Here is a 26,780-nt window from a genome sequence, read left to right as displayed (position 1 = left end):
TTCCAGATATTAAGATGGAAAGATGACGGGAATGCCAAGGAATTCTAGCACCATCTTGGAGATATAGATATAGATATTGATATAGATACAGATAATAATGTTTTTAACCTTTGGGTCCCTGTTCTTTTATCTAAAAGATGAAGGTGATTTAAAAAAAAAAAAAAGTTATCCAACTATTTAAGGACCAAATATTGGCCTTAAATCTGGTCACCAAGTCTACCTGGGCTGTGGTTGGGACTGGGATGGTTGATCCAACAAATGATATTTCTTGCAGTTGCCTTAGCACATGGGTTTCCCTGAGGTTAGCGGGACTCTGCTAAAGGTTGAGTTAATTCTGCTTCTTTCCTGCCTCGGTCAGCGCCTTTTGGATAAAGTGAGTTCTTGGCAATGAAGAAAGTGGGCTCATTCATTTAGCTGAGTACCACAGAGTTCTGATTCCTGTCAGAGAGCTATCTTTCTTCATAGGACTTACTATGTTCCTCTCTGTTCACAGCCTCTAATTCTTCCATTGAACTTCAAGTCTGGACGCTGCTTCTCATCATGACCCAGATTTCACTATGGCATTTTGTCTATAAATCAGGCACGACCTCATAATTAACTCAAGGTTGCTATATAAAGTACTGTAATTTACTCACTTCAATTCCCTGTAGGATAAAAGGTGTGTGCCCTTAAGTCAAAGCCTGATTGAAAGTGTCCAGCATCTCAAAGTGATACCACCTGCCTCCAATAGTCAGAGTCCCAGAAATGTGTGAAATTCCCAGCTCCTGTTTCAAAGTACACAACGGGGCTCCCAAAAGCAGGTATCTTGCCTAAAATGTCCAAACAGTTGTCACTAGAAACTTTGGTTCCCATGAAAAACCAGTAAAGGAAAAAAAACTTCTGGTTAGAGAAGTCTAACCAGGGAAATCTGTCCAACCGGTGCTGTTTCTGGATCATAGTTTTTTACCGAGAAAGGGCCTGTGGGAACAATATTGAGAAGCAATGACTGGAAGGTTTAAGGAATCTTTATGATGTTTGGAAGTGTCTGATCTACGATATGCATGTGTTGCTCACTCCTGTTTGTGATGAGCTCCTTCCCTACCCTCACGTCCCTCAACCTTGCCACGGCAGCTTGGCCACTTGGGATACTGTTTGCAGACCTGGGGAACCCCACCTCCCATCCCAGACCCAGACCCTTCTCTCTGACAAATCAACCAAATAATTTTTAATGTGTTTTATGCTTAAATAAACTTCATGTTCAAGTACTCTCAGTACTTGGTGACTGGAATCTTTCTTACTGATATTAAGCTTTGCATACTACATAGCATGCTCTGATTTCAAAAAAAGCAGCGGCTGTTGGACCAGGTAGACCCCACTGGCCAGAGCTTGAATGTGTTTTGTCGTGTGTACTTACAGAGAGTTAGCAGGACATGAAGGTGCAGGACAGAAGAGAGACAGCATCCTCTTTTGTATATAGTATGTAAACACGCATTCGCTGTGATTAACTGCAAACCTGAGGCCTGCTAAATATAATCCCTGGACTGCCTCTCTTTTTCAGGTTCAAAACAAAGTAAAACCCACTTCAAGTTTATTTTGAAGTTGTTTTGGATTTAAGCTGATGGTATTTTTGCATTTTTCTGGGAACTCTGTGAAAAGCTGAGCATAAATCCTTGCGTCCTTAACCGTGGGTATGGACATGATTGGTGCTGTCTTGCATGTAATGGGCACCACACCGCACTGGCACTGGGCTGAAGAAGTTAGGGTGTAGACTGAGTCTGTGCTGAGGTCCTTTGACTTCCCAGTCGTCTGGGAGGGTCAACAAATTCTAGCGTGTCTTGCCAGTTACACATGGTGGCTAAGAGAGTAGCTGGTGGTGTTGGAGAAAAAAGATGTGTCTACTTCAGCTTGAACATTTTGAGATCTGGGCAAATGCTGAGCATTGGGAGGGGTTAAGGAACCCAACTGTCTATTGCAAGTGAGACACAATGCTGCTTTCTCACCAAGAGAGAAATCAATGTTCCGTGCATGTCCTATTTTCACATGAAAAACCGTCTCGTTGACACAGTTGAAGGTTTAGGTGTTCACAATCAGACAGATTCTGAGTTGAACACAAGAATATCTCATCGATTATTTTACTTGATTTCCTGAAATGAATCTCAACTAAAAACACATAAGGAGGAAGTGTTTTCATATTTAACAACTTCCCTTTGTTGATTTTCTTATCAAAGTCATTAGAAAGTTCTAAATAAAAGACTATAGTTTGTTGAGTTTTGGGTTTTTTTTTTTTTAACTCTTTTAATTAAACCTGTTCTTGCCACACTTTTATTCTTGGCCTTTGGTTTTGTCACTTGGTTGACATCCTTAGTGTGTCTATCATTAGGAGAAGTTAGGTTGTGGTGCCGTAATAGAATGCCCCAGAATCTCAGTGACTTAAACACTAGGTTTCTGGGGCACCTGGGGGGCTCAGATGGTTAAGCGTCTGCCTTCAGCTCAGGTCGTGATCCCAGGGTCCTGGGATCGAGCCCCACGTTGGGCTCCCTGCTCAGTGGGGAGTCTGCTTCTCCCTTTCCCTCTGCCACTCCCCCTGCTTGTGTGCACTCTCTCTCTCTCTCTCAAATGAATAAGTAAAATCTTTTTTTAAAAAAAACCACTAAGGTTTCTTTCTTGCCTATGCCAGTGGGCTCTGGTCCTGTAAAATGATCATCATGATAAGTCTAGTTAACATCTGTTACCTTACATGGTTACAAATATTTTTCTTGTGATGAGAACTTTTAAGATCTCCTCTCTTACTGACTTTAGAATATGCAACACGGTATTATTAACTATAGTCGTTACATCCTCAAGATGTTAACTATAGTCATCCATTACATCCTCAAGACTTATTTATTTGATAACTGGAAATTTGTACATTTTTGACCCCCTTCACTCATTTTACCCACTGCCCCCCCCCACCTCTGGCAATTCTCCTTATCTATGAACTCTTCTTCTTTTCTCTTTTTCTTAAGAATCCATGTCTAAGTGAGATTATGTGGGATTTGTCTTTCTCTGACTTATTTCACTTAGCATAATGCCCTCCAGGTCCATCCATATTGTCACAAATGGCAGGATTTCCTTCTCTATTTTGTGGCTGAATAATTGTGTGTGTGTGTGTGTGTGTGTGTGTGTATCACCAGTTCTTGATCCATTTGTCCCTCGATGGACTCTAGTTGTTTCCGGAGGTTGGCTATTGTAAGTAACACCACAGTGAACCTGGGGTGCAGATATCGTTCCAAGTTAGTGTTTTTGTTTCCTTTGCATAATTACCCAGAAGTGGAATTGCTGGATTGTACACTAGTCCTACTTTTAGTTTTTTGAGGAACCTCCATACTGTTTTCCCCGGCGGCGGCACCAATTTGCATTCCCACCAACTGTGCACCTGGGTTCCCCTTTCTCCACATCCTTGCCAACACTTGTTATCTCTTGAGACTTCATTAGCTAGTGATGCTGCCGGCTCAACACCAGGCTTGGGGGTTCACCTAGGCCAGGGGAGAATCACACCCGGGAAGGGACGCCATATCACTTCTGTTCGCATTTCATTGTCCGAAGCAAGTTGCATGGCTGTAATGAGAGCAGGGAAGAACGAGCTTCCAGTGAGCCTGGAAGGCAGAAGAACTGGAAATCCTGGGGACAGCTGTCATGTGATCTTTGAGTCAATCACTCCTATCTGTATTCAAAGGAAATATTTTTACAGAACTAAAACCAAACAGGCCCCTTAGCTGACTATCGGGAAGGCAGAACTGGAAGATGATCCTGACCCTTCTACTAATTCTCTGCTTGAAACAAATCACTCCACAGCGTGATACCTAAACTTTCCTTCTGGAAAAGGAGAATATTAAGCTTCTTTTCAAATATTCTTATGTTAGAAAGTGACACTATACAAATGTAAATCATACGACAGTATTTATTTAGATTAACTCCAGAACATTGCCTTTTCCTGCCACTCAAAGGGATTTGCCTCAAGGAAGGGGAGGAAAAATAAGGCGCTTGCTGAGCAAAGGTTAAAAAGGAAGTTAATTGGGAATCTTATTAACTTGGTATTTGTCTGATATCAAAAGAAACAACATCTTGAGGTCTGGCATTTCTGACAATTGGGAATTCTATAATTAGTTTCTTAACCAGTAGTAGGTATGTGAGCTACTCAAAGTCCTGATGGCAAAACTTGAGAGCACTAATTGTTTTACATTGTCTAATATTCTAGCTATTTTTAGTACCATTTGACATTTAGTGAGAGCTTGAAATCTAATAAAATTTCTTTCAACCAAAGGAATTAAGTAATTCTCAAAAGATGACAATCAAGCAGGTTTAGTGTAATAAAGAATTACTTGTTTACTATTGCTGAATTAATTTAGCATCTACCCCATTTTGAAGCTTCCAGCCTCCCTCTTGGAACTCAGGAGATTTCTACACCCTGTATTTCATTGCAGTTTGGCCCTGGTTAGGAGAACACGATGGCATTTTTCAGTGCCCTGATGCACTGGTATCTGAGGCACAAGAGAGGGAAAAAAGAAAATCAAACAGCGCCCTCTAGTGTCCTCTTTTTATTTTTTGCATGAAACCCAAATGTCTATTGAACCACACCAATCAAAATATGATTTCTCCCCCTCCTCGAAACCTTAGATGCAGAGCATTACCAGAATATAGCTTTAGAGAACACATCAAATGCCAAGGATATTTTCTGGGGGAACAGTGTGAGATTTATTTTAATGCACGCAGTACGCATCATTCCAGGAAAATACCAGCTTTTAGCATCCAATGCAAATTTTGCCCTTAATATCTATATCTCCAACGTGTTGACAAAAATAGCTGTCGGGAAAAATTAAGTATCTCTTTAAAACATTGAGAAATAAACAATGTGATCAAGAAAAGCCCATGAAATATTTAGCGGTCTTTCTTTTCCCCCAGCAGAATGTGAAATACTTGCAAATGCATCCAAAGCACAACAGCAATAACTCTGGTCTGACTAATGGAACTCTCTGTTTGTGATGGTTTAATTATGTTTGCTGAAATACAATTCTCATATAAGACAACTCCATGGCAGAGGGACAGGGCTCTGTGTCTATAGATAGAAATAAAACACAAAAAGACTCATCGTTCCGTGAAGAACTCGGCAATCAAATTCTATTTGCTAAGGAAACAAATGAAGGGAGAGCATTCACTGTACGTTTTGTTGTTTCTGTTTGCATGTAGCCTCTGGGGTAGCCACTGTTTTATCCGTTAGCGTATGACACTGATTGTGAAATAGTTTCAAAACTAAGATGTGCTCTCATTAGATGAAATCACAGTACCTTATGTTCATGTAGCATCTTTCATAACTTTCAGTGCTATCCTACCTATATTTAATATTGTTCAATACTAAATCATGCTGCATTTTGACAGGGAAATTAGAGGAAGGGTGTTAACTCGAAATGGTATTTCACATACACCGGCATCAAGTACTAACTGAAGAAAAAAGCCCCACCCACCCATGTATGTGTGCTCATGCCTGTAGCTTTATCTCATAATTTCCAACTGGTCATGAGACAATGAGGATGATAGTAGCCTTTTAAGTCTTTTAGGAACCAAAAACCTAGACACAGAAGTCTGAAATTTTCCCCCTTACTCTTGAATTTCTTCCTGGGATAGTTTAGCAAAATCCACAGATATTACCCTTTTCTAGTTGGGCAAAAATCTATCAAAAGGGAGAACATATTTCATTACTTTAGGTCTTGAAAGTCTTTGCATTGGATCTATCCAGAACTTATGGAAGTTTTTGATTTAAAGACTATATTCACATAGAAATATGCTATTAATTATATGTTAAGCAAAGGCAGAAAATATATGGTTCCCAGTATTTTCCTCTGAACTGCCATAAACATTCTTAATGCAACCGGCTGTCCTGGTCTTTAAACGTATTCTACATATCTACATGGACCATTCAAATCAAAGAGGTACAAAGTGTATATTCAATCACGCTGTCCATGAGTCTCTGTGTCCATGACCACAAACTGCTATAAGGAATAGCTGCGTCCACACAAAGGAGGGAGCCTGCTCTCCTGCAGAATCCTGATCAGAAAGCAATTTGGCAAACTAATTCGACAAGGGGAAAATGATTGAACACATAATGTGAAAATGTCTAAGTGTCGTATCGGAATATTCAAGGCAGAAAATGAAGCGAAGAAGAGCTGTGAGAATATTCTGAATATTAAGTCAAGGTCAGCAGAGCCCGGAGATGCTCGGCCACTGTAGACTTTATTTCCATCTCCCAAGTGCTGGCATTTTTGAATCATACTTTTAGCCTCGTCCTTCTCATTAACCATGACTTTCGTTAATTAACTTTAAGTGGAATCCAAGGACTGAGTCAAGAGAGGGAGAGAAATCTTAGCCCTGGACCACAGTGAACAATTTACCCAATGACTGCAATCAGTTTAAATGCATGCTATTTAGGCAAATCACCCTGAAAAGCCCAGGCTGCCTAAATCATTGGGAAACACATCATTATACGGATCTAAATATTTTTTATTTTAGGAAAAGCGGTTTCCAACAGTCACAACACATGAGGACCTCATGGTATTTCTAGGCATTATGCTCTAGAAACACAAATTCATCACAAATCAACTCTCCTGGTAGACCTCCAAAGAGGCACCCGTGACTCATAGACACCAAAGAACCTCACAGCAACATCAATGTGAACTGTTTCTACTTCCTCTGCTTTAGAGTTTTCTATACTTTGATGGGAGGATGAAACTATAGAACTTAAAACTGGATGGCGATTTTTAAAATTTCATAATAAAATGTCGTAAGCTGTGTGGGTGAATTTCTAAGTCTTCTACCAAGAAGCATCATTCTGAAGTGCTCTGTTAAAGAAATGACAACAAAAACAACAAAATGCCTTCTCTTTGAGTCTACTCTTAGACATGGGTTCTTTAAATGCCACCCCAAACCATGACCTTGAGTCACTGATCACTGGCAAAGTCTTCCTATGGCTATTTTATTGGTGTAAATAATTGTAAGCATTTTCACCAATTCCCACGTTATCTATTCCAATCCCATTCTGGGTTTTTCCCTCTCACCAGAAGGGTGTAAATGTACATGGTTGGCATAACCTTTCAGTTTTGTGAAGGTGGGCCAAGAAACATTTCATTCCTGTAGGTAACAAGGCCAAGAAACATTTCATTCTGGTGCGTAACAAAGCGCAGCTGGGGATGGTAGAGAGCACGCAGGGGGCAGGGCTGGTCCTGACTTCCCATGGGAACTGGAGGGAGCCAGACTGAGCAGATGGCATCCAAATATCTTCCCTTTCCAAAAATGTCAAAAAAAGAAAGTTCACTTTTACTACAAAACCCCTAAGTAGACTTTATTAAAAGGTAGAAGAAAATGATCTTAATTGTCTTTCTGAGATATTTGGAAATACTGTACGAAGCAGAACAATGACTCTCTCAGATTTAATGCTGTGAGTAAAAATCGAATGGAGCCCAGAACCGAGAAATGAAATGTAAAGACAGGATTACCCTAAGGAAGAAAGTTTGAATTTAATAAAATATTCCTTGTAGACACTAAACTCATGTGAAGAGAAGAACAAAGTGTCTTGATACAATTATCTTTGAATAGACTTCACTGATTTTATAAATGAAGAAATTAAACTGATTACCTTGAACAGTAAGTAAATAAATATTAAAGCCAATCCATAAGAGACATAGCAACACCAATAGTTTTCCCCCAGGATGTTGTTAAACTATTTCCTTGGCCATCCCCTTTTGCCCAAGTTCCAGTCATCAGGGGCAGCTAAGGTATCATTAATTTTACAGTTTCTGTGTGTGGGTGTGGGTGTGGGTGTGGGTGTGGGTGTGTATTCAGCAACATAAGGCCTCAGGGTGAGTTGTAAGAAATAATATCATTATGATAAATCTTAAAATTGGCAGTACGTGGCTCTACGTTTTTCTTCTCCAAAACAAGTAAGTACTTAGCAAAAGGTCTATTTAATTTTTCTGGAGTTAGAAGGCACTAGGAATTTATCACGCCACTGGAAAGCAGTATAAAGTTTCCTCAAAAAACTATAAATAAAATAAAAAAAACTATAAATAGAAGTACCATCCGATCCAGTAATTTCACTTCTAGATATTTACCTGAAGAAAATGAAAACACCAATTTGGAAACATAGATTGTACCCCTATGTTTATTGCAGCAGGATTTACAATCACCAAAATATGGAAGCAGCCCAAGTGTCCATCCATAGATGAATGGATAAAGGATATATATATATACACACACACAGTAGGAATATTACTCAGCCATAAAAGGAATGAGATCTTGCCATTTGCAATGACATGGATGGACCTAGAGAGTGTTATGCTAAGTGAAATAAGCCAGACAGAAAAAGACAAATATCATATGATTTCCCTTTTATGTGGAATCCGAAAAACAAAACCAAGGAACAAATAGCAACAATGGCAACAAAGAGAGAAACAGACTCATAAATTCAGAGAACAAACTGGTGGGTGCCAAAGGGGAGGGTGTGGGAGCATGGGCAAAGTGGGTGAAGGGGGGTTAAGAGGTACAAATTTCCAATTATAAAATAAATAAGTCACAAGGATGAAAAGGGCAGCATGGGGAGTATAGTCAATGACATGGTAATACACTAATGGTAGTGAGCATTTCGTAAGGTATAGAACTTTTGGATTGCCCATGTTGTACACGGGAAACTGATCTAATGTTATATGTCAGCTATACTTCAATGACAACTTTAAATTTTTTAAATCCATTCAATTCCGTTTTTTACATTTCCACATTCTCTAAAAACTCTGTGGCTTCTTCCACCAGCTTGTCTGGTTTTGTCACGATAACATCCCAAACCTGAGAGAGAGAAAAGAAATTCTGACATTTTTTCCTAGGAAAGAAATATCCCTTTCCAACTGATCTCAAGAAAAATGGGACCCACGACTTTCATTAAGCACATGAAGTAGAGCGCTTGGCAAATCCTGGACAGCAATGTTCTGTGAGGCAAAAGGAAAAAAAAGAAAGACAATTTCCCATCCCTAAATATCAGTTTTTGCTTTACTTTGTTGTTATTGTTCTTCCAGGCAGAATCAATGAACAGAACCAAACTTCTCTTGAAAAGTAACTTAGCAAAGAGCAGGTATGTTGCCCTATTTTTCTTGTACATTCCTCAAAGCTGTGCCTTGGTGGGAATGTAAACTTAGGAGCCAAACACAAACTGCAGGAATGGTACCGACTTCAAACCCAGGGCGGTTGCTACCTGTGGAATAAAGTGTGAACTCAGAGGAGATTGAGAATCTGGTTGGTCCAGATTTAGAGCCTGCCTGCGGATTTCGAAGGTCCCCTGCAAGGGCAGCCCTCCCGCCTGTCTTCTCCCTATGTCATTGTTAGTTTTTGATGACTTGGCATGTCAATCCAGTGCATCTGAACCATGTCAGAGCTTAGAAATAGCTTAAAAAAGGAACCCTGGTTAGTTAGCCTTAAAGTAGGATTATTAGAGTTTTTCAATCAACTGAAGAATTAAGACTTTTTTTTCTAAAAAAGAGAACCACAGTTATTATTTGCTCACCTTAGACGAACCCCGTGGTGAGGACGTTTCATCTATGATTTCCTTTAGTCCTCCTAAGTGATCCCACGAAGTCATTGTTTCGCTATTTTATAGATGAAGGACCGGCGGTCGGAAGAGGTTAAATAACTTTCCCAAAGTCATTTTATCTGATTTCACAGAGGATTTGGTCGAGTTGAAAGAATCACGGCGGGGGACCTTGTCTAGGCATCTTAATAAACAAAATGCCAAATATGGCATACTTTACGTTATCCAACAGCACCGTTCATTTGGAGGATAGAGGCTAGCCAAGCATTCTGTTGTCACTGAAGGGTTATCAGATGGATTATCCCATGTCAAAAGAATTTTAGATTTTTATAATAAAATTCATTTCCCACTACAATGCCACCGAAGATGAATTAATTTTACTCACAGCATAATGGTACAGAACACAGATTATAGAGTCATACAGTTTCTGGGTTTGAACCCTACTTTCACCACTTGCTAGCCAGATGCACTTCATTCATTCATTCATTCCTTCATTCATTGATTCATCAAATATTTACTGATGGCGCACTTTGTGCCAGACATCAGGTCTACAGTTGGTAAATGAGAACAGATATAGTCCTTGCCCTCAATAGAATTTAGAGTTTGGTGGAGAAGAGTCTTTTTTTTTTTTTAAAGATTTTTATTTATTTATTTGAGACAGAGAGAATGAGAGAGAGAGAGAGCACATGAGAGGGGGGAGGGTCAGAGGGAGAAGCAGGCTCCCTGCCGAGCAGGGAGCCCGATGCGGGACTCGATCCAGGGACTCCAGGATCATGACCTGAGCCGAAGGCAGTCGCTTAACCAACTGAGCCACCCAGGCGCCCGGTGGAGAAGAGTCTTGTGAAGAAAACAAAGAGGACGTTTCGAGAAGAAATGGGGGTGGAGTTCTCATTTAGATACAGCGGTCAGGCAGGCCCTCGGAGATGGCCTTGCTTCAGCTGAGATTTGAGAAAAAAGAAGGAAACAAGCAAGGATGAAGGAGGGCACATCCGAGGAGGCATTTCAGACAGAGGCTGGAGCAAAGGCAAGGCCGGGAGACTCGAGTGGCATATTCACAGAGATGAGAAGGAGCCCGCATGGGCGGAAAGTTCTAGACTGGCATAGCTGGGGCTGGAGAGATAGGCAGGGGTTTTGGCAGCCACAAAAAGGCACCTGGATTTTATTTCAAAGGCAAATTATAAGCCACTAGAAGATTATAAGCAGCAGGAGAGTGGTATCATCCAGTTTACTTTTTAAAAAATACTTTACTTTGGGGGCGCCTGGGTGGCTCTGTCAGTTGAGCTTGTGACTCTTGATTTCAGCTCAGGTCATGATCTTGGGGTCATGAGATCAAGTCCTGCATCGGGCTGCACGCTCAGCAGGGAGTGTGCTTGAGATTCTGTCTCTCCCTCTCCCTCTGCCTCTCCCCCTGCTTGCACATGCTCTCTCTCTCTCTCTAAAATAAATGAATAAATCTTTTTAAAAAATACTTTATTTTTTAGAGTAGTTTTAGGTTCACAGCAAAACTGAGCAGAAGACAGATTTCCCAAATACCCCCTGCCCACACCTTTGCACAGCCTCCCCACTATCAATATCCCCCACCAGAGTGGTTCATTTGTTACAGTCAATGACCTTAAGTGACACATCATCACCCAGAGTTCATAGTTTACATTAGGATTCACTGTGGGGGTTGTAGATCCGATGGGTTTTGACAAGGTGCAGATTTGAAGCATAGAGAATGACATGTACCTGCCACTAGAGTAGCATATAGAAAATCCTCTAATCTTAAAAATCCTCCATGCTCCGCCTACTTATCCCCCCCATTTACAATTTAAAAACAATTCCAAATACTATATGGAGGATGGATTTGGAGAGAGGAGGAAGCAGGAAGTACAGTGACTACTATATTTGTGTAGGGCTGGAGTATTGGCAAAAGCCCAAGGACCAAGGATATGAAAAGAAAGGGACGGCTTTGAGCTCTATTTTGGAGGAACAAGCTATGGGACTAGGTCATGTATTGGATTTGAAGATAGGAGAAAGATAGAAATCAAAAATGTTTCTGATTTGTACCACTGGGTGGATGATGATGTCACTTACCGAGATGGAGAAACTTAGTGAGAAATAGTTTCAGGGAGAAATCAAGTGTTCAATTTTGTACATGTTGAGCATGAGATGTCTGTAAGAGATCCAAGTAGAGGTGTCAAGTAGGCAGTAAGAGATATGCCAGGAACTCGTCAGACTAGTCTGGGATGGTGATAAACCAAATATAGGAATCATGTACATCTAGATAGCATTTTACGTTGAAGACAGAGTTGAGAGAGAGACTAGATGGAGCCTCAATCTCAAGGGGCCTGAGAATCTACAGGATCAACATTGAGAGGTTAGGAAGAGAGGGAGAAATGACTGAAGAGAAACTGAGGAATGGCCAGAAAAAGCCAAGGAGAGCCCAAGAGGAAACGTGACTGTACCCAGGAAAGAGGGTATTTCAAGCAGAACAGAGTCGCCAACTATGTTGAGTACAAGAAGATCTTGGGCAAGTTTTTTAATCTTTCTGAGAACCCATAAATTCTACCAAGTAGGGATAATACCATTGTCCCCTGTGGTTGTTCAGAGTGTTTAGTGAAGTGACAAATCTAAGCCACCTAACATGGGCTTTGTATATAATAAGTGGATAGTAGGGTTTTTTCCAATCTTTATTATTATCTCAATGTCATCAATTAGCCTTGTACGATAGACGTGCCCAGGAGAAGCTAGTAGAGAATTGTGTTTAGAAGGATGCCAGTAGGGGCGCCTGGGTGGCTCAGTCATTAAGCATCTGCTTTTGGCTCAGGTCATGATCCCCAGGGTCCTGGGATCAAGCCCCGCATCGGGCTCCCTGCTCCACGGGAAGCCTGCTTCTCCCTCTCCCACTCCCCCTGCTTGTGTTCCCTCTCTCGCTGTGTCTCTCTCTGTCAAATAAATAAATAAAATCTTAAAAAAAAAAAAGAAGAATGCCAATAAAACTGGCATTTTACAAGTTCTCTTTCCTTAGTGACATTATCAACTATTAAAAAGGTATAAGAATAAATTTCTTCTTGTAAAACTACTTTTCATTGTCAGCAAGAGAGTATACCATTATTATTTCACACCTGTTTTGCTTGTTCACCATTCCTTATACTATTTGGCTGTCCTGTAAAGTCGATGATTGTTTGGGTTTTTTCCCCCCATTAATTTTAGCTGCAACCTGAGGAGGGACCAATTCAGCAAAGTTATTAACATCTTAAAAATACTAGCCCACTTACTGTAAAAGCGTTCATACATAGCTCTTATGGGAATACTCTCTACAGCTGGCTGGTGTTTCTGAATAATGAAGTACTATTTAAAAAGGAAAATTATCAAGCATGCAGGCTTTCCAAAAAGGCATGAGAAATTAAAAGCCATTAAAAACAGTGAAGCATTGATGAAAAGAAAATGAGTAGCTTTCATTTATTAAAAATTATGTAAACACACTCATTTCAGACCCATTATTATTGTACTTGGATATTTTTTTTTGCTAAATGTTACCAGCAGGTAGAAATGTAAGATGAAAATCTGCTCTGAACTAGCATTTAAAAATAGAAACTTCTTTTCAAAACCGTCTATCCTCACAAAGTTCTATTAGGACTAGTTGGAATGGTAACAGTATAGTTTAACCTACGAAAATTCAACCAACGAAAACTTAAGGACTAATTAAAATAAATTTTCTAGGTTCAGGAAAAGAATCCAAGAGAAACGGGCAAAGGACTGCCCCTCCTGTTACTGTCTAAATTGAACACTTGGAAATGTTCCCCAAGCAGTTGAAAAGCTGCATCTCAAACCTTTCAGGATGCAATGGAGACCACTTCATAAGCAAAAATCACAGATAATTCTCCACAAAAGAGCTTCTTAATTTGGTAGTATTTATGTAATGAATATAGAATTGGTAGATAAATACCCATGAGAGAAGAAGCAAAATAGCCACAAAAGACTGTAATATGGATGGGATATCTGACCCCGACTTCTGATTACGGTACCAGGACAATGTAGGAACCGGCTGACCAAGACACTTCGCTCCCTCCTGCCTACCCACGCCTGCTCTCCGCCACGCTCAGCCATGTTCCTCCCCACCACTCCTCTCTCCCTTTCTTTCCTCTCACTGCCTTCCAACGACTCTTTCAGCAATAAAAGGAATACAGAAATAACCAAAAAAATAGCATTTAGAAGTAGGTGAGAAGGGTAAGAATATAAAACAGTATGAAAAATTAGATGCTTTTTTGCACGTCATAAAATTCTACCTGGGTGCTAAGAGCCACTGATTTGGTTCCAAGCTCCCTAGAAAATAATGCAAACGTCACTCGGTTGAGTGTCTATTGTAAACACACACACACACACACACACACACACACACAAATTGCTTAGAATAACTAGTGAGGTAGGAAAAATAGGTATAATCATTTAGTAAGTCCAACCAATGAGTCACTTCTTCTGTTGAGATCTACATATCCGTGGGAGATACATTTTGTCAGCTTTGATAGCCGTTTAAACCAAGTATCAAAATAAATTGAACTAAGAACCAGACTGTCAAATTGCCATGGTATAAAGAACAGCATAATTCTTCCCTCTACTAAGAGAAAGAACTTGCTCTTAAGTGCTCTCATAAGAAGAATTAATACATAAAACAGAATTATAACAATAAGAAGCCACCATTTATTGAAAATGCACTCTGTACTAGGCTCCATGATCTGCCCTCTACATATATTATATCATCAATTACATCTTTATTCTAGGTGCTAGCATGAATTTAGAAGGGCCATTCCGTTCTTACAGAGCCCCTCCGTGAAAGTCAGTGGCATCATGTCAAAGTTCCATTCAGGAAAAGCGATTCTGCACAGTCTGGGGACCTAGCTCTGTAAAGATGTGGCTTGACTTGCAAAATTGGGGCCAGTGAGCCACAAGCATCAGAATAGCCCGGGGTGTGTATTAAAAATACATGACCCAGGGTCTCTCTCCATACCGACTTAATCAGAATCCTGGAGGTTATGTCCAGGAGACAGCATTTTAAACAGGTGCTCAGGAGAGGCACCTGGGTGGCTCAGTCGGTTGAGTATCTGCTTTTGGCTCAGGTCATGATCTCCGGGTCCTGGGATGGAGCCCCGCATCGGGCTCCCTGCTCAGTGGGGAGTTTACTCCTCCCTCTCCCTCTGCCCCTCCCCCCTCTCATTCTCTCTCTCAAATAAAAATCTTTTTAAAAAATAAATAAATAAACAGGTGCTCAGGAGACTCGTGGGCATCTTCAGTCAGAGAAACACTGCCTGTGTATATTTTTTTAAGATTTTTTTTATTTATTTGACACAGAGAGAGAGCGTGAGGGAGCACAAGCAGGGGGAGTGGGAGAGGAAGAAGCAGGCTTCCCGCTGAGTGGGGAGCCTGATGCGGGGCTCGATCCCAGGACCCTGGGATCATGATCTGAGCCGAAGGCAGACACTTAACCGACTGAGCCACCCAGGCACCCACACTGCCTGTTTCTTGAGCAATGGTCTCTAAATGTTTTGATTGCCTATGCAGTAAGACATTTTTTAGGCGGGCCTCCATTTAGTATTGGTGATTTAGTGAAAAAATTAGATCTCCGTACTAGTTTACTATTATGTATATTATAAAGCATACATAAATTTTTAAAGGATGAGGTTTTAAATGATTATTATGTAGTAGTATCTGAGTAGAACAAAGTGATAGAATAGGCTTCATTATTTTTGAAGATTTTAAATACTTATCCAGGAATTCTGTAATCATCAGGCAAATACCAGCAAATTAATAAGATTTTCTAGTGTTAATGTTATTTTTGCTTATGAATGTGACTTCTAATTTATTAAAAAGCTTTGAGATGCATGTTGGTAAATAATCAAAGGAAGTGTCCAAATACACACTTTGCAGAATTGTAAACTTTTAATTAAACTTTTTGTTGTGAAATATGTCATCTATATACGAGAGTGAATAACGATAAAGAAAGAATTATAATAAACCAAAGGCTCATGAACCAACTATACAGGTCACAAAATAGAATATTACCAGTACCTTGAAACCTCTTCGCCTGGCTCTCCCCAGCAAACCTATGTACCTAACCCTCCTCCTCCGCACATACCCGTTATCTTTTTAATCATTCATTCTTTTTTCCTTATATTTTTACCACTACATATGTATCCCCAAACAATGCAACACTTCCTTTTTCCTGTGTTCAAACTACATATAAGATGGATCATACCACATGCGTTTTCTGACTTGCTTTTTTCACTCAGCACCGTCATTGGAGAGCAATCCGTGTTCACGTGCATAGCTCTAGTTCATTCATTCTACTTCCGTATAGTACTTCGTTAGAGGAACAACCCACAACTTAGGAACCGTTCTGTTACAAAAGGACATTTTCATTGCATCCAGGTTTCTATTACTATTATTACGAACAGTGCCACCATGCACATTTTTGTTTCTGCAGGTATATATCCAGGAGTGGATGTGCCGGCTCATAGGGGATGTCCAGCTCTACAACGTGATGCCAACAGTTTTCCAAAGTGATTGTATCCCACTGTGCCCTTGAGGAAAATGCATGAGAGAAGCCATTGACTGGACTCCTTGCCCACACCTGGTTTTGGAAAGCTTTTTTATTTTTGCCAATCTGTTGAGTGTGAAATAGTATCTTGTGTCTCTAATTTAAATTTTCTTGATTACTATTAAGGTTAAGTATCTTTACATGAATTTATGACTCAGTTTTGTTTCTTCTTCTGTGCCATCTGTTGATGTCTTTTGCTCATTTTTCTAATAAATTGTCATTTTATGGATTCATAGAGTTATTTTATATTCTGGACTGTAATCTCTATGATTACATATGTTGAAAATATCTTCTGGGGTACCTGGCTGGCTCAGTCTGTTAAACGTCCCAACTCTTGATCCCAGCTCAGGTCTTGATCTCAGGGTCGTGAGTTCAAGCACCGTGTTGGGCTCCATACTGGGCATGTTAACTACTTAAAAAAAAAATCTTCTCCCAATTTGTGAACTCTTTTTACCCTCCCTCTATTTTTTTGCAAGCAATATAAATTCTTAATTTTATTTTATTTTTTTAAAGATTTTATTTATTTATTTGACAGAGAGAGAGAGCACGAGCAGGGGGAGTGGGAGAGGGGGAAGCAGGCTCTCCGCTGAGCAGGGAGCCCGATGTGGGACTCAATCCCAGGACCCTGGGATCATGACCTGAGCCGAAGGCAGACGCTTAACCAGCTGAACCACCCAGGTGCCCCACATTCTTAATTTTAATATAATTGATTTACCAATCAATGGTTAGTAGTAAGAAATCCTTTCTTACCTCAAGTTCATGAAGCTCTGCTAAAGGTTTTAAAATTTCAAGTTATATATTTAAGTCTTTAATTTACTAGGTTTTATTTTTTGTGTGAGATTGGGATAAGTTCACTTTTTCTTTCCAGTTGGTAACAAATAGCCCAAGCACCGTTTATCGAATTGTCCTTGCTCCAGCTGTGGGAGGGCTGACAACACGGACTCCGTCTGTGGCCCTCCGTGCCGACCTCCCTTGGGACTACGTGTTCCAGGCCCCGTGGAGGTTAATGTATGCCCTCACTGGAATGGGGGGAAAGCTTGTTCTGATCCGCTCTGAAGTGGCGCACAGAAGGCCCCACTTTAGGTAATGAGTATAGACCCTCTGGCCCACAGATGGTGCCCATTTGGATAACTACCCCGTGACCTCACCACCACGCCCCTGCTCCATAAAGCTGGGGATTGAGGGCCAGACAGGGCGAGGAGTTGTGGAGAATGGCAGGTTGCAGGCTGGGTCCTCGCCCTCCCGAGTCCTGGTCGGTGAGTTACCCTGCATAATACTGTGCGGGTGGCGGGGAGTGGCTGGCTTCGTTCTTCAGTTTTTCAAGTGACTTCTCAGGCTGGAGGATACTTTACTGGCTCTCCTCCACTTTCTAACCCCTGGCAGGCCAGGCAGGAGAGCGAAAAGGGAACCAGTGTGGGTAGAGGGGCCACTGGGGGAGAGGTCAATGTCGGGGGGAGTCCCACACTGGCCAGCCACCGCCACATGGGAAGACAGCCAGGTCTCTGGAGCTTTTGGGATTGGCGTGTGAGTAGAGGACACCCAGAGAACACCCAGGGGATCAATGAATGAAGTCTTGCAGTAGCCTGGCCATTGCTGTGTGCATTGTGAGTCCCCACGGCGGGGGAGCCGTTGAGTAAAGAACACACTGGACAGAGGAGAGGAGTGTTGGCTCTGGGTGGGGAATGTTCTGCCGCAGGGCTGGTGGAGCTAACCAGCTGCTTCAAGTGGGGGTGGGGGGCCAGCGAGGGGTGGCAGCTTGGTTGTTGAGGTTGGGGGGTACTGGGGGACATGGGGTTGTGTCGGATGGGTTTGGGATGTCGGGGATGGCCTCAGCCGCTGTTCCACCTGCCCTGTGGTGGAGATGGTGTGCGCCGGCGTGGGTGAGAATCGCGGGCGCTTAACTGATTTGATCAATTGGGTAAACGCTGCAGTAAGATACCCTGGCCCGAGGAAGGGCATGTGCCCTCCCCTCTATCGTTACACTGGACTTCTGTGGAAGAACTTCATGGAATTGTGTGTGAACTGGGATTGAAACTTGCCTTGCATGCCCAGCATTTTAGAAGCCCAAAGAATTGTTTTCCTCTGGTAGGAAAGACCAATCTCAGAGCCAGCCCTGGGGCATGGTTCGGGACTTCTCTAATCTGTCCTTGCCCGTGGCTAATTGGCCCATGGTTACAGTGGCCTCTACAGGGGCTGATTTAAGTGGAACGGAAGGAATCCAGCCTAAGGGAAAGAGAGGGATTGAAAAAGGAAAAAGAAAGGATCCTGCCAACAATAAAATGGCAGAAAGGGGGCCCATCGAGGTGTCTTTTAAGCAGTTGTGGTGAGATCTAATATCATCTGGGACCCCGAGAGAAAATCTAGACAGACAACCCAGTTTGGTCTTGCCAAGACTGTGGAAAGGCTTTGCCTGAAGGAAGGCAGCTCATTCCCTGGAAGAGGGCTCGCAGAGGAGTTTCAGGCCTGGATACGCCCGTGCCCTGCAGGCTAGGGGTTTGGCCAATTTTGCCCTCGAGTGCGTGCAGTAGGGAGCCACCAGGGGCCCCATGTGGAATTAACCGTGTATTGATCTCATGCTAACAGGCTGTATTGGCTCTAATAAACACTGGAGCTGAATGCACACTTATCTATGGGGACCCCTCGAAATTTGAGGGAGACATACGGGCTTTTGATGGTTATGGGGGACAAACTATCTAGGTGAGACCAACTAGTCTGTACCTACAGATTGGCACGTATAACAAGATTACCACCACAAGAGAATTACAAAGGTGGGGTGGGGGGGATCAGACCTGCTCAAAGCCCATTCAGTAGTTCAGTTTGTCCTATAAAGAAATCTAATGGGACCTGGTGAAGGACAACAGATTATAGGAAACTCCACAAATTTACCCCACCTGCCCATGCCACCTAATGTAGCCTTATTGTTAGGGGAAAACAAAACAAAACACCACGGCATCCATTAAGACCCATCCTTTCATACTGGGCCTGAGTACTGCCTTTTTCAGCATTCCACTAGGACTTGAATCCCAAGACCAATTCACCTTTCTGTGGAATGGGAGACCATGGACCTTCCAGGCACTGCCCCATAGTCCCACAATTTGTCACAGGATGGTAGCCAGAGATTTGGAAAAAAATGTTGCCAGTGGAGATGGTGCTTTATCCTTCTATAGATGATGTTACCTTATGATTTATCCTCCCTGTCTCAGGCAGCTGTACCATTACAAGCGTACTGAGTCCTGAGGATGGGAGGTAAATACCAACAAGATCCAAGGACCAGGTTAGTCAGGAAAAATCCTGGGTGTTCATCTGGGCAGGTAAGACAGAAGTGATGCTCGGGGTGGTCGATGAGAAAATACAAGCCTTCCCCAATCCCTAACTTGGTAAAGGAATTACAGGCCTTTGTTGGTGTTTTGGGTTACTGGAGACCTTTTTTCACTATCTAGCACAGATAGCAAGACCTTTATACACCTTGGCTAAGAAAGGAAGCCAATGGGGGTGGGGGGGGGCACCTGGGTGGCTCAGTCGGTTAAGCGTCTCCCTTTGGCTCAGGTCATGATCCTGGGGTCCTGGGATCCAGCCCTGCATCGGGCTCCTTGCTCAGCGGCGAGTCAGCTTCTCCCTCTGCCCCTCCCCCACTCATGCTCTCTCCCACTCTCTCAAATAAAGAAAACCTTTAAAAAAAAAAAAAAAAGAAAGAAAAGGAAGCCAATGGGATTGGGGTGCTAACCAACAAGAGGCTCTCTTAAAGTTAAAAATGGTAGTAAATCAAGTGTAGTCCCTGGGGGCGTTAATGCCAGATGTGAGTTGTGAATTGGATGTAAGCTCATATCCAGGAGGGTTTGGCTGGGGCTTGTGATAGTGGCTAAATGGGAAATAAATTCTGGTTATTTGCATAAATTCAATGAGAATGTATTCTTACAATAGGACACCACTGGAAACACTGGTTATATTACCCAGGCTGTGGCTGGAATGTCCTATTTGAGAGAGACCTGCATAGGCTCAGATGACCAGATGGCTTTAAGGAACTAAGGTTGATTATTACTTTTTTTATGGAGCCAATGAAGCCCCTTGGGAAAAATCTCACCCTGGTACCTTGCTCACAGAGTTCCGAGGAGCATTATGAGGTGAGTTAGGAAGGTCACGTCCTGGCAGCCTCAGGAACCTCACGACACGTTAGGGACTTTGAGAAGAGAGGAAGTAACTCAAATCTATAGATATTGAAGGCGAGTCTGATGGCATGTGTTTGGCTTGGCTCTTGGCCTTGAAAGGCTGTTAGGGGCTTGATCTCAAATTCCTTATGAGTTTTAAAAGAACTCAACTTGCTATTCTTGCTGCACTTATATAAATAGGCCAAGTTTGTTAAAACTGGACTTGTTTTACGAAAAACCAGAAATCAGGATGATTTTAGAGAGGGGGAATAATTATTTCAGTAACACACCATTATAGTTGTTAGATTCTAGTTCTGATAATTATCCTTCATATATTTGTTTACCTATAAAACCAGGCTGGATCCTGCATTCTTCTGGTTTCCTTGTATATCTGGCTAATTTTTGACCACAACAGGCCTGACTTTGAAAGCCCACTGGCTGGACCACCTCCTGAAATGGGGCCACTGTTTAACTGAACAGACCTAATGGACCTCGTTACGAAATGTGGAATAAGATGCTAAGACTATACACGAGAGCACCAACATGATGGCTCCATGAAGGATGGGAGCTCAGCTTCGTACTGGGGAACATTTGCAATGGGCTGCAAGGCAGTTTCATTCCTCAAATCCCCATCTACGCCCCCTTTCAGCAGGAAGTAGCTAGAGTGATCATCGCTCCTCTATCTCAAGAATGAGGAACGGTGAAAAGCCAGGGGTGGTACTGGTTAGTCTCCTGTTGGTGTTCCATTACCACCGTGGCATAGGGATGCAAGTCCCCTCCCTCTGGCTCTAGGGTCATCCCAGAAAAATGGTATGTAAAAGATTATACAGGCCATAAAGAGTTCAGGGGTGGAGGGTAGGATGGCTGACAACACGGACTCCATCTTTGGTCCTCCATCTTGTTCATGCCCAAGAGAAGTCTTCCCTCGGGGTTACGTGTCCCTGGCCCTGTGGAGGTTAATGTAGGCCCTGATCAGAATGAGGGAAGGCTTGTTCTGATTTTCCCTAAATTGGCACACGGAAGGTGTCCCTTTTGGTAACTGGTAGAGCTGACTGGTGCACAGACCACCATGCCCCTCGCTCCATAAAACCTGGGGACTAAGATCTGGACTGGGCAGAGAATGGCTGGTTACCACCTGGATTGTCCGTCTGCCCAATGCCCTATCATTAAGTTACCCTGAATAAAGCTCTGTAAATGGTATGGAGCAGCTTGCTTTGTTTTTCTGTCTTAAGGTGACCTCTCGAGTTGGAGGATAGCTCACTGACCACCTCCACCTTCCAAAAGCATTGGCAATGCCCGCTTTGTATGCGTGGGTTACTTCCGAGCTCTGTTTTACCCTTTGGCCTATTTCTTCATCCCTGCCCTAAAAACCACATTGTCTTAATTACCATGGCTTTATAATCTTGATACCTAGAAGGACACCCCGTTCTCCTTTGTAAGGGCTGAAGGCAGGCTGCCCCAAGATGAACCACTTTGGCACAAAGGTTATTCTGCGCTGAAGGCAATCGAGACCTTAAGGCTCAAGAGAAACTTTTGCCCTTACCTACATAGAAGAATCTAAATTGGTGGGTTTCCCCTGAGTAAGCATTATTAGTAGAAATTTTATCTGAGTGACCCATCTGTATGGCAGGACAACAGCTCTTCTTAACGCCCTGTCAATTGGATTCCTTTCCTCTGGGTGTCAGACGCGTACCCCCTTCTCCTTCATTCAGGATGACCTATATACTTCATTTTGCTTGACTGCCTTTGGAATTTTCATGTCTGTGTGGATTCCCCATTTGTACGCTATTAAATTTTATTTTCCCCTGTTAATCTGTCTCCTGTCACTTCCTACTCCAGCTAGAAGGACCTGTGAGGCCACAGGAATCCTTTCTTCCCGACAGGTGGCCTCGTCAGAACACTTTAACTCCCTGCACACACCCAGACGCTGCTGCCGCTGAACAGTCCTTGGGAAATCTGACTTACGGCCAGCAGGAGGTAAGCTTCCCAGAATATCTATCTGCAGAGTCCGATGGAGAGAGAGGGGTGAGAGTCCTTTGTTCTCTTTCTAAACTTAGATTAGCAGGAGAACATAATTGTGGAACTGGTTCCTCTTTGGTTAAATTGGGTAGCGTGCTCTTTGGTTACTGATCCACTTCCTCCCAGAGATGGATGGTTTTTCCTTTGTCCGTGTCGTAGGTTGTCTGTCCTCTGTCGCTAAGGGGACATGTTGACAAGTCAAAGCTGCAAAATTGGTGGGCACGGGTTGAGCACTTGAAAGCTATAAGCGTGCTCACCACCCCGAGAAGACCCCAGTGACAGGGTACATTGGTTGCAGGATGGGGTTAGATGGACTCTAGGTCAGCCACCAACCTCAAGAAAACATGCGTGCTGGGGTCCGTTGTAGAACTCACATAGTCCCCAGCCCTCCCACACAGCCCTCCCTGTGATTAGTGTGGCTGCAAGAGACCCAAGGCTTAGAGAAAGCACTTACATTTTTTTTTTTCTTCGATATTCATCTATGTCCTGAGAGCTTGGCTTTTTGACCAGTGAGAATATCCTTTTTGGTCTCCCCCATCCGGAGGGTGCGCTGACTGGGATGTACCTTGGTGTCCAGTGAATAGACCGGGGACCTGAGGCTGTCTGTCTTGCTGTGCCTGTTCTTAGGGGTGTTTATCATGAGAGGTTTCAGCCCAGCGCAACCCTTGTCATCTCCGCCTTCACTGCTCATTAGTGCAGGGAAAATTCCATTCCAGAAGTATCTTCCCATGTAACAAGGGGTGTGTCACGTTTTCATGGGAGATCGGAGACCCCCATTTTCACTACATGATCCTTGTAGCCTGTGAAATAAAGGTCTTTGCTTTCTTAAACTAATTTCCGGGAGTAAACTTGCAGATCATGGGTCTGCATCCTCCGTGCCTCTGGATGCCTCTTGCATCTTTGGTTAAGCCATTAAAAGGCTTGTTGGCATGGGTCGCTATTAATAGATATTACTCCTCAATGGCCAGATGATGAATCCTTTAAATTGGTTATATTTAAAATGGAAAGTTCTCCATTGTCTTATTAGTATAACAGCTAGCCTTAGGGACTCCTTTGATCAGATAAAAACAAATTAGACCTGAAACAGAAAGAAATGTCCCCATCCAAGGTAAAGTCCCCCTCTTAAAAATCTGCCCTCATCTCTGCCTGTTTTAACTTCCCTTTCCCTACAAGATTGACAGAGCACTCTGGCCTGAATCTCTAGGTTTGAGGTAATAGGTTGCATGTGGAAATGCTAGAATCCAGAAAATGAATTTAACAAAAGTGCCTGAGACTGGCAAGAAGGCTGGCTTTGCTCCTACTTTCCCCGGGCGCTGGAATCGGGCTCTGTCAGGCCTTGGGCATTTCCACACAACATCCTTTGCAGGCGTATCCTAGCCTCCTCACCCCCCACCCCCCGCCCACCTCCTCGCTGGGCAAGAATTCACATCCCTAGACAGCAGCGGAGTTTTTAAGTTATAAAGCCTTTTACCTCTACTTTCAAAAGATTCTTCTGAATTTAGAGAGTAACTAGAAAAATTATCTGACTATATTTACAACCTTCCCTTTGCACAAGAAACGAAAGGCCCAAATCCCTCCTAAACCCTCCTATAGATGTGCAAAAGGCTGACACTCCGGGGCTAATAGAAGCCAAGATTAAGTTATGCACCCAGGAAAAAAGGCTTTTGTTAAAATGCTTTATACGGACTTCACAGAGGCATAAATCTTCTGGTTCCCATTTTAGTTAACATTCTTCCTGATAGAAACAGGCAAATTTAGTTAAAAGGATGAGCCAATCCTTTGATATTCAGGCTGCAATCCAGGTCATTGGGGAATTAGGAACAGTTGTCTTTATTTTACGAATCTTGACAAAACCAGAACTAAAACGCTGGAAACAAGTTAAAGCCCACCTATGTCTGCCAACCTCTCAAAATGCTTATAAATGTTATGAAAGATCAGGATGCTGTTACAAAATTGTTCTGAACTTAAAAGTAAATTTTAAATAACAATTACCCTGAAACTCTAAAAATTCTTTTTTTTTTTTCTTTGTCCATTGAAATGATAAATTTTATGTCTTTGGAATGTAAACACAGCCCACAGTCTCCTGAGACTGAAGAAAAAGAGGGAAGTATTCAAAAATTGCACCTGTAATGACCTCTCCATAAATATTAGTAGAAACAAAATTAAGATTTTGTTTGCATCTTGTCTGTATTTTTTTGTATGTTCATGTATGTTGTAAATAGGAGATTTTCTCTACCTCCAGATAGTACTGCTAAAATTAATTCATAAAAGAGCTTTAGTTGGTTTGAAAGCAAACACGTATAAGGATTGGGCATCCTAAAACTCAGAAGGATAGAAACTAACCCAAGTGTTTCTCAATTTCATGTGATTTGGGAAAATATTTGGTATTAAAACTAATTTAAGGTTGTTGGTTTAATTAGACCTGTATTTGGGAGTTAGCATTAAATATAAAACTTATATTCTGCTTGTGTTTACTAAAAGTCAAAGCTCATGGTATCTCTTGCAAAATTTGTCAGAAAATGTTAAAATAATGGTTGACTATCTAATGCCTCATGAAGTTTTATGGGTAGTCTAAGCATAATTGTTAAGAACAAGTGAATTAGACGTAAATAAGAAAACTGTGTATAATCTTTTAAATAGCCTTTGGTAACTAAGATTTTTAAGTTTTGCTAAGTTAAATGAGTTAATTTCATCGATCATCCAGATCCTTTCTAAATAAGATAAACTATGTTCAGTACTTAATGTTGCATTATTTTATCTCCCTTTGTCTTGCTACAGAGAATCTAAAGATAAATTTGGGTTTGTTACTAAGCCTATGCTTTACTGAAAGACTCATGTAGGAAAGAAGTCAGGGTTCGGAGCCGACAGCCAAGAAAGAATTCTTGAGACGTCTTTGATGCAAAAAGGTGATTTTATTAAAGCACAGGGACAGGACCCATGGGCAGAAGAGATGCACTGGGATCATGAGGAGTGGCCCATTATATACTTTCAAGTTGGGAGGGGGTTAGGGATAGTGTAAGTCCCTAAGGAATTTTGGAAGCAAGGTTTCCAGGACCTTGAGGGGGCTGGCTATTGTTAGAAAAAGGTCATTTATTACCGTCTAATAAAACCCTAGTCATGAGACCCTTCAGATGTGCATCGATGGGCCATATGCTTGGGATGATTGCAAACATGTATCTCGGTGGGTAGAGATGAAGGAAGTTTCTAAAGGAATTTTTATTTTTATTTTTAATTAAATTTTATTTACAGTAGATTCACAGGACCCTGGGAGTCAGGCTAAGATTGCCTTTTGCCCTTAGCAAAGTATTAATTAACATCGAGGCAGCTGAGTCCCTAGAGGAAGGTCACTTTGCCTATTTCAAGGACTTGTCAGTGGGCTGTAGGCAGTAAGGACATTTAATTAATTTTGCCTTTGCTTCTCCCATCAAGACTATACAATGAAAAAATGTTTCTAAAAATTGTGAAATATATTCATAAATTTGCCAATGTAAAGAGTTCTGGTGTAATAGTTCACAATTACTTACTACTTAGCTTTCACTGGAAATTGAGGCTTCGAAGTATTAAGAATTCTAATAAGACTACTGGAAATAATAAGGGAAACAACTCTGGAAAGTAAGATGTGGTTTTTTAGGTGGTTTTTTGAGAGAAAGTCTGAGGAATAAAAATACATATTTGTTGGGGAAAAGAAAATTTTGCCCCAATTTTGAAAGAGGGAAAACTTAGGACAAAGTTTAAATGTAAGTAGCGAAGATGTTTATCCAGAAAGAATCTTTGGAAAGAAATTTTGTGTATAGTCAGTACTAGCTAAGATTAGGATAAATGGAAGTAAATGAGTTTTAATATCAAAAGTATACTTGATGTGGTTTTGGAATATAAGTGAGGTTCAGTGGGGTGGAGTCCAGAGCCGACGACCAAGGAAGAATTCTTGAGATGTCTTTGGTGCAAAAATGGTGGTTTATTAAAGCACGGGGACAGGACCCACGGGCAGAAAGAGCTGCTGCCCCAGGGTTGTGAAGGGTGGCTGATTATATACTATGGGATTAGGGGAGGTGAGGGAAAAGGGAGGTTTTCAAAAGGATTTTCATATGTTAAGACCTACAGGATACCGGAGGCCTTGCCATTGTCAGGTTAAGGTTGTTTACCCCTCTAGTGAGGCATTAACATGAAGATAGTTGGGAACTTCCTGGAGGAACATTGCACTTTGCCCATTTCAAGTATCTGTCAATGGGCAGCAAATTATAAGGACATTTAATTGTATCTACATTTCCTTCTGGAAGCTAGGTTATTGATAAAAATGTTTTGTTCTTGTAGATTGCTAAGACATTTGTAAACCGAAGGAGACTCATGTCTTGCAGGATTGTGATCTCTAGAAGTTGTTTTTCCTTTCCTTTAGGACAGCCAAGAGTGCCTGAGGAATGTCACATATATCCCATGGGGCGGGGGAGGTCGTGGGGTG

The 26,780-nt window shown here is 41.9% G+C and overlaps 1 protein-coding gene and 1 long non-coding RNA gene across 3 annotated transcripts in view; one reads left to right on the top strand and one right to left on the bottom strand.

Moving 5' to 3' along the window:
• Positions 1–711, top strand: part of TECTA (tectorin alpha) — a 68,242-nt gene extending 67,531 nt beyond the window's left edge. Inside the window, exon 23 of the mRNA XM_078058848.1 lies at positions 494–711. Coding sequence (XP_077914974.1) covers positions 494–594 — 101 coding nt within the window. The 3' untranslated portion in view covers positions 595–711. The remainder of the gene's footprint in view (positions 1–493) is intronic.
• LOC118549474 (uncharacterized) overlaps positions 1–26,780 on the bottom strand; it is a 108,989-nt gene that overhangs the window by 4,646 nt on the left and 77,563 nt on the right. For both annotated transcript variants that reach the window (XR_013442564.1, XR_013442565.1), the window contains exon 4: positions 9,560–9,767. This is a non-coding gene — a long non-coding RNA (uncharacterized LOC118549474). The remainder of the gene's footprint in view (positions 1–9,559; positions 9,768–26,780) is intronic.

Source organism: Halichoerus grypus, chromosome 11, assembly GCF_964656455.1.
Source record: "Halichoerus grypus chromosome 11, mHalGry1.hap1.1, whole genome shotgun sequence".
Lineage (NCBI taxonomy): Eukaryota > Metazoa > Chordata > Mammalia > Carnivora > Phocidae > Halichoerus > Halichoerus grypus.
This window is presented reverse-complemented; position numbering and strand designations above follow the sequence as displayed.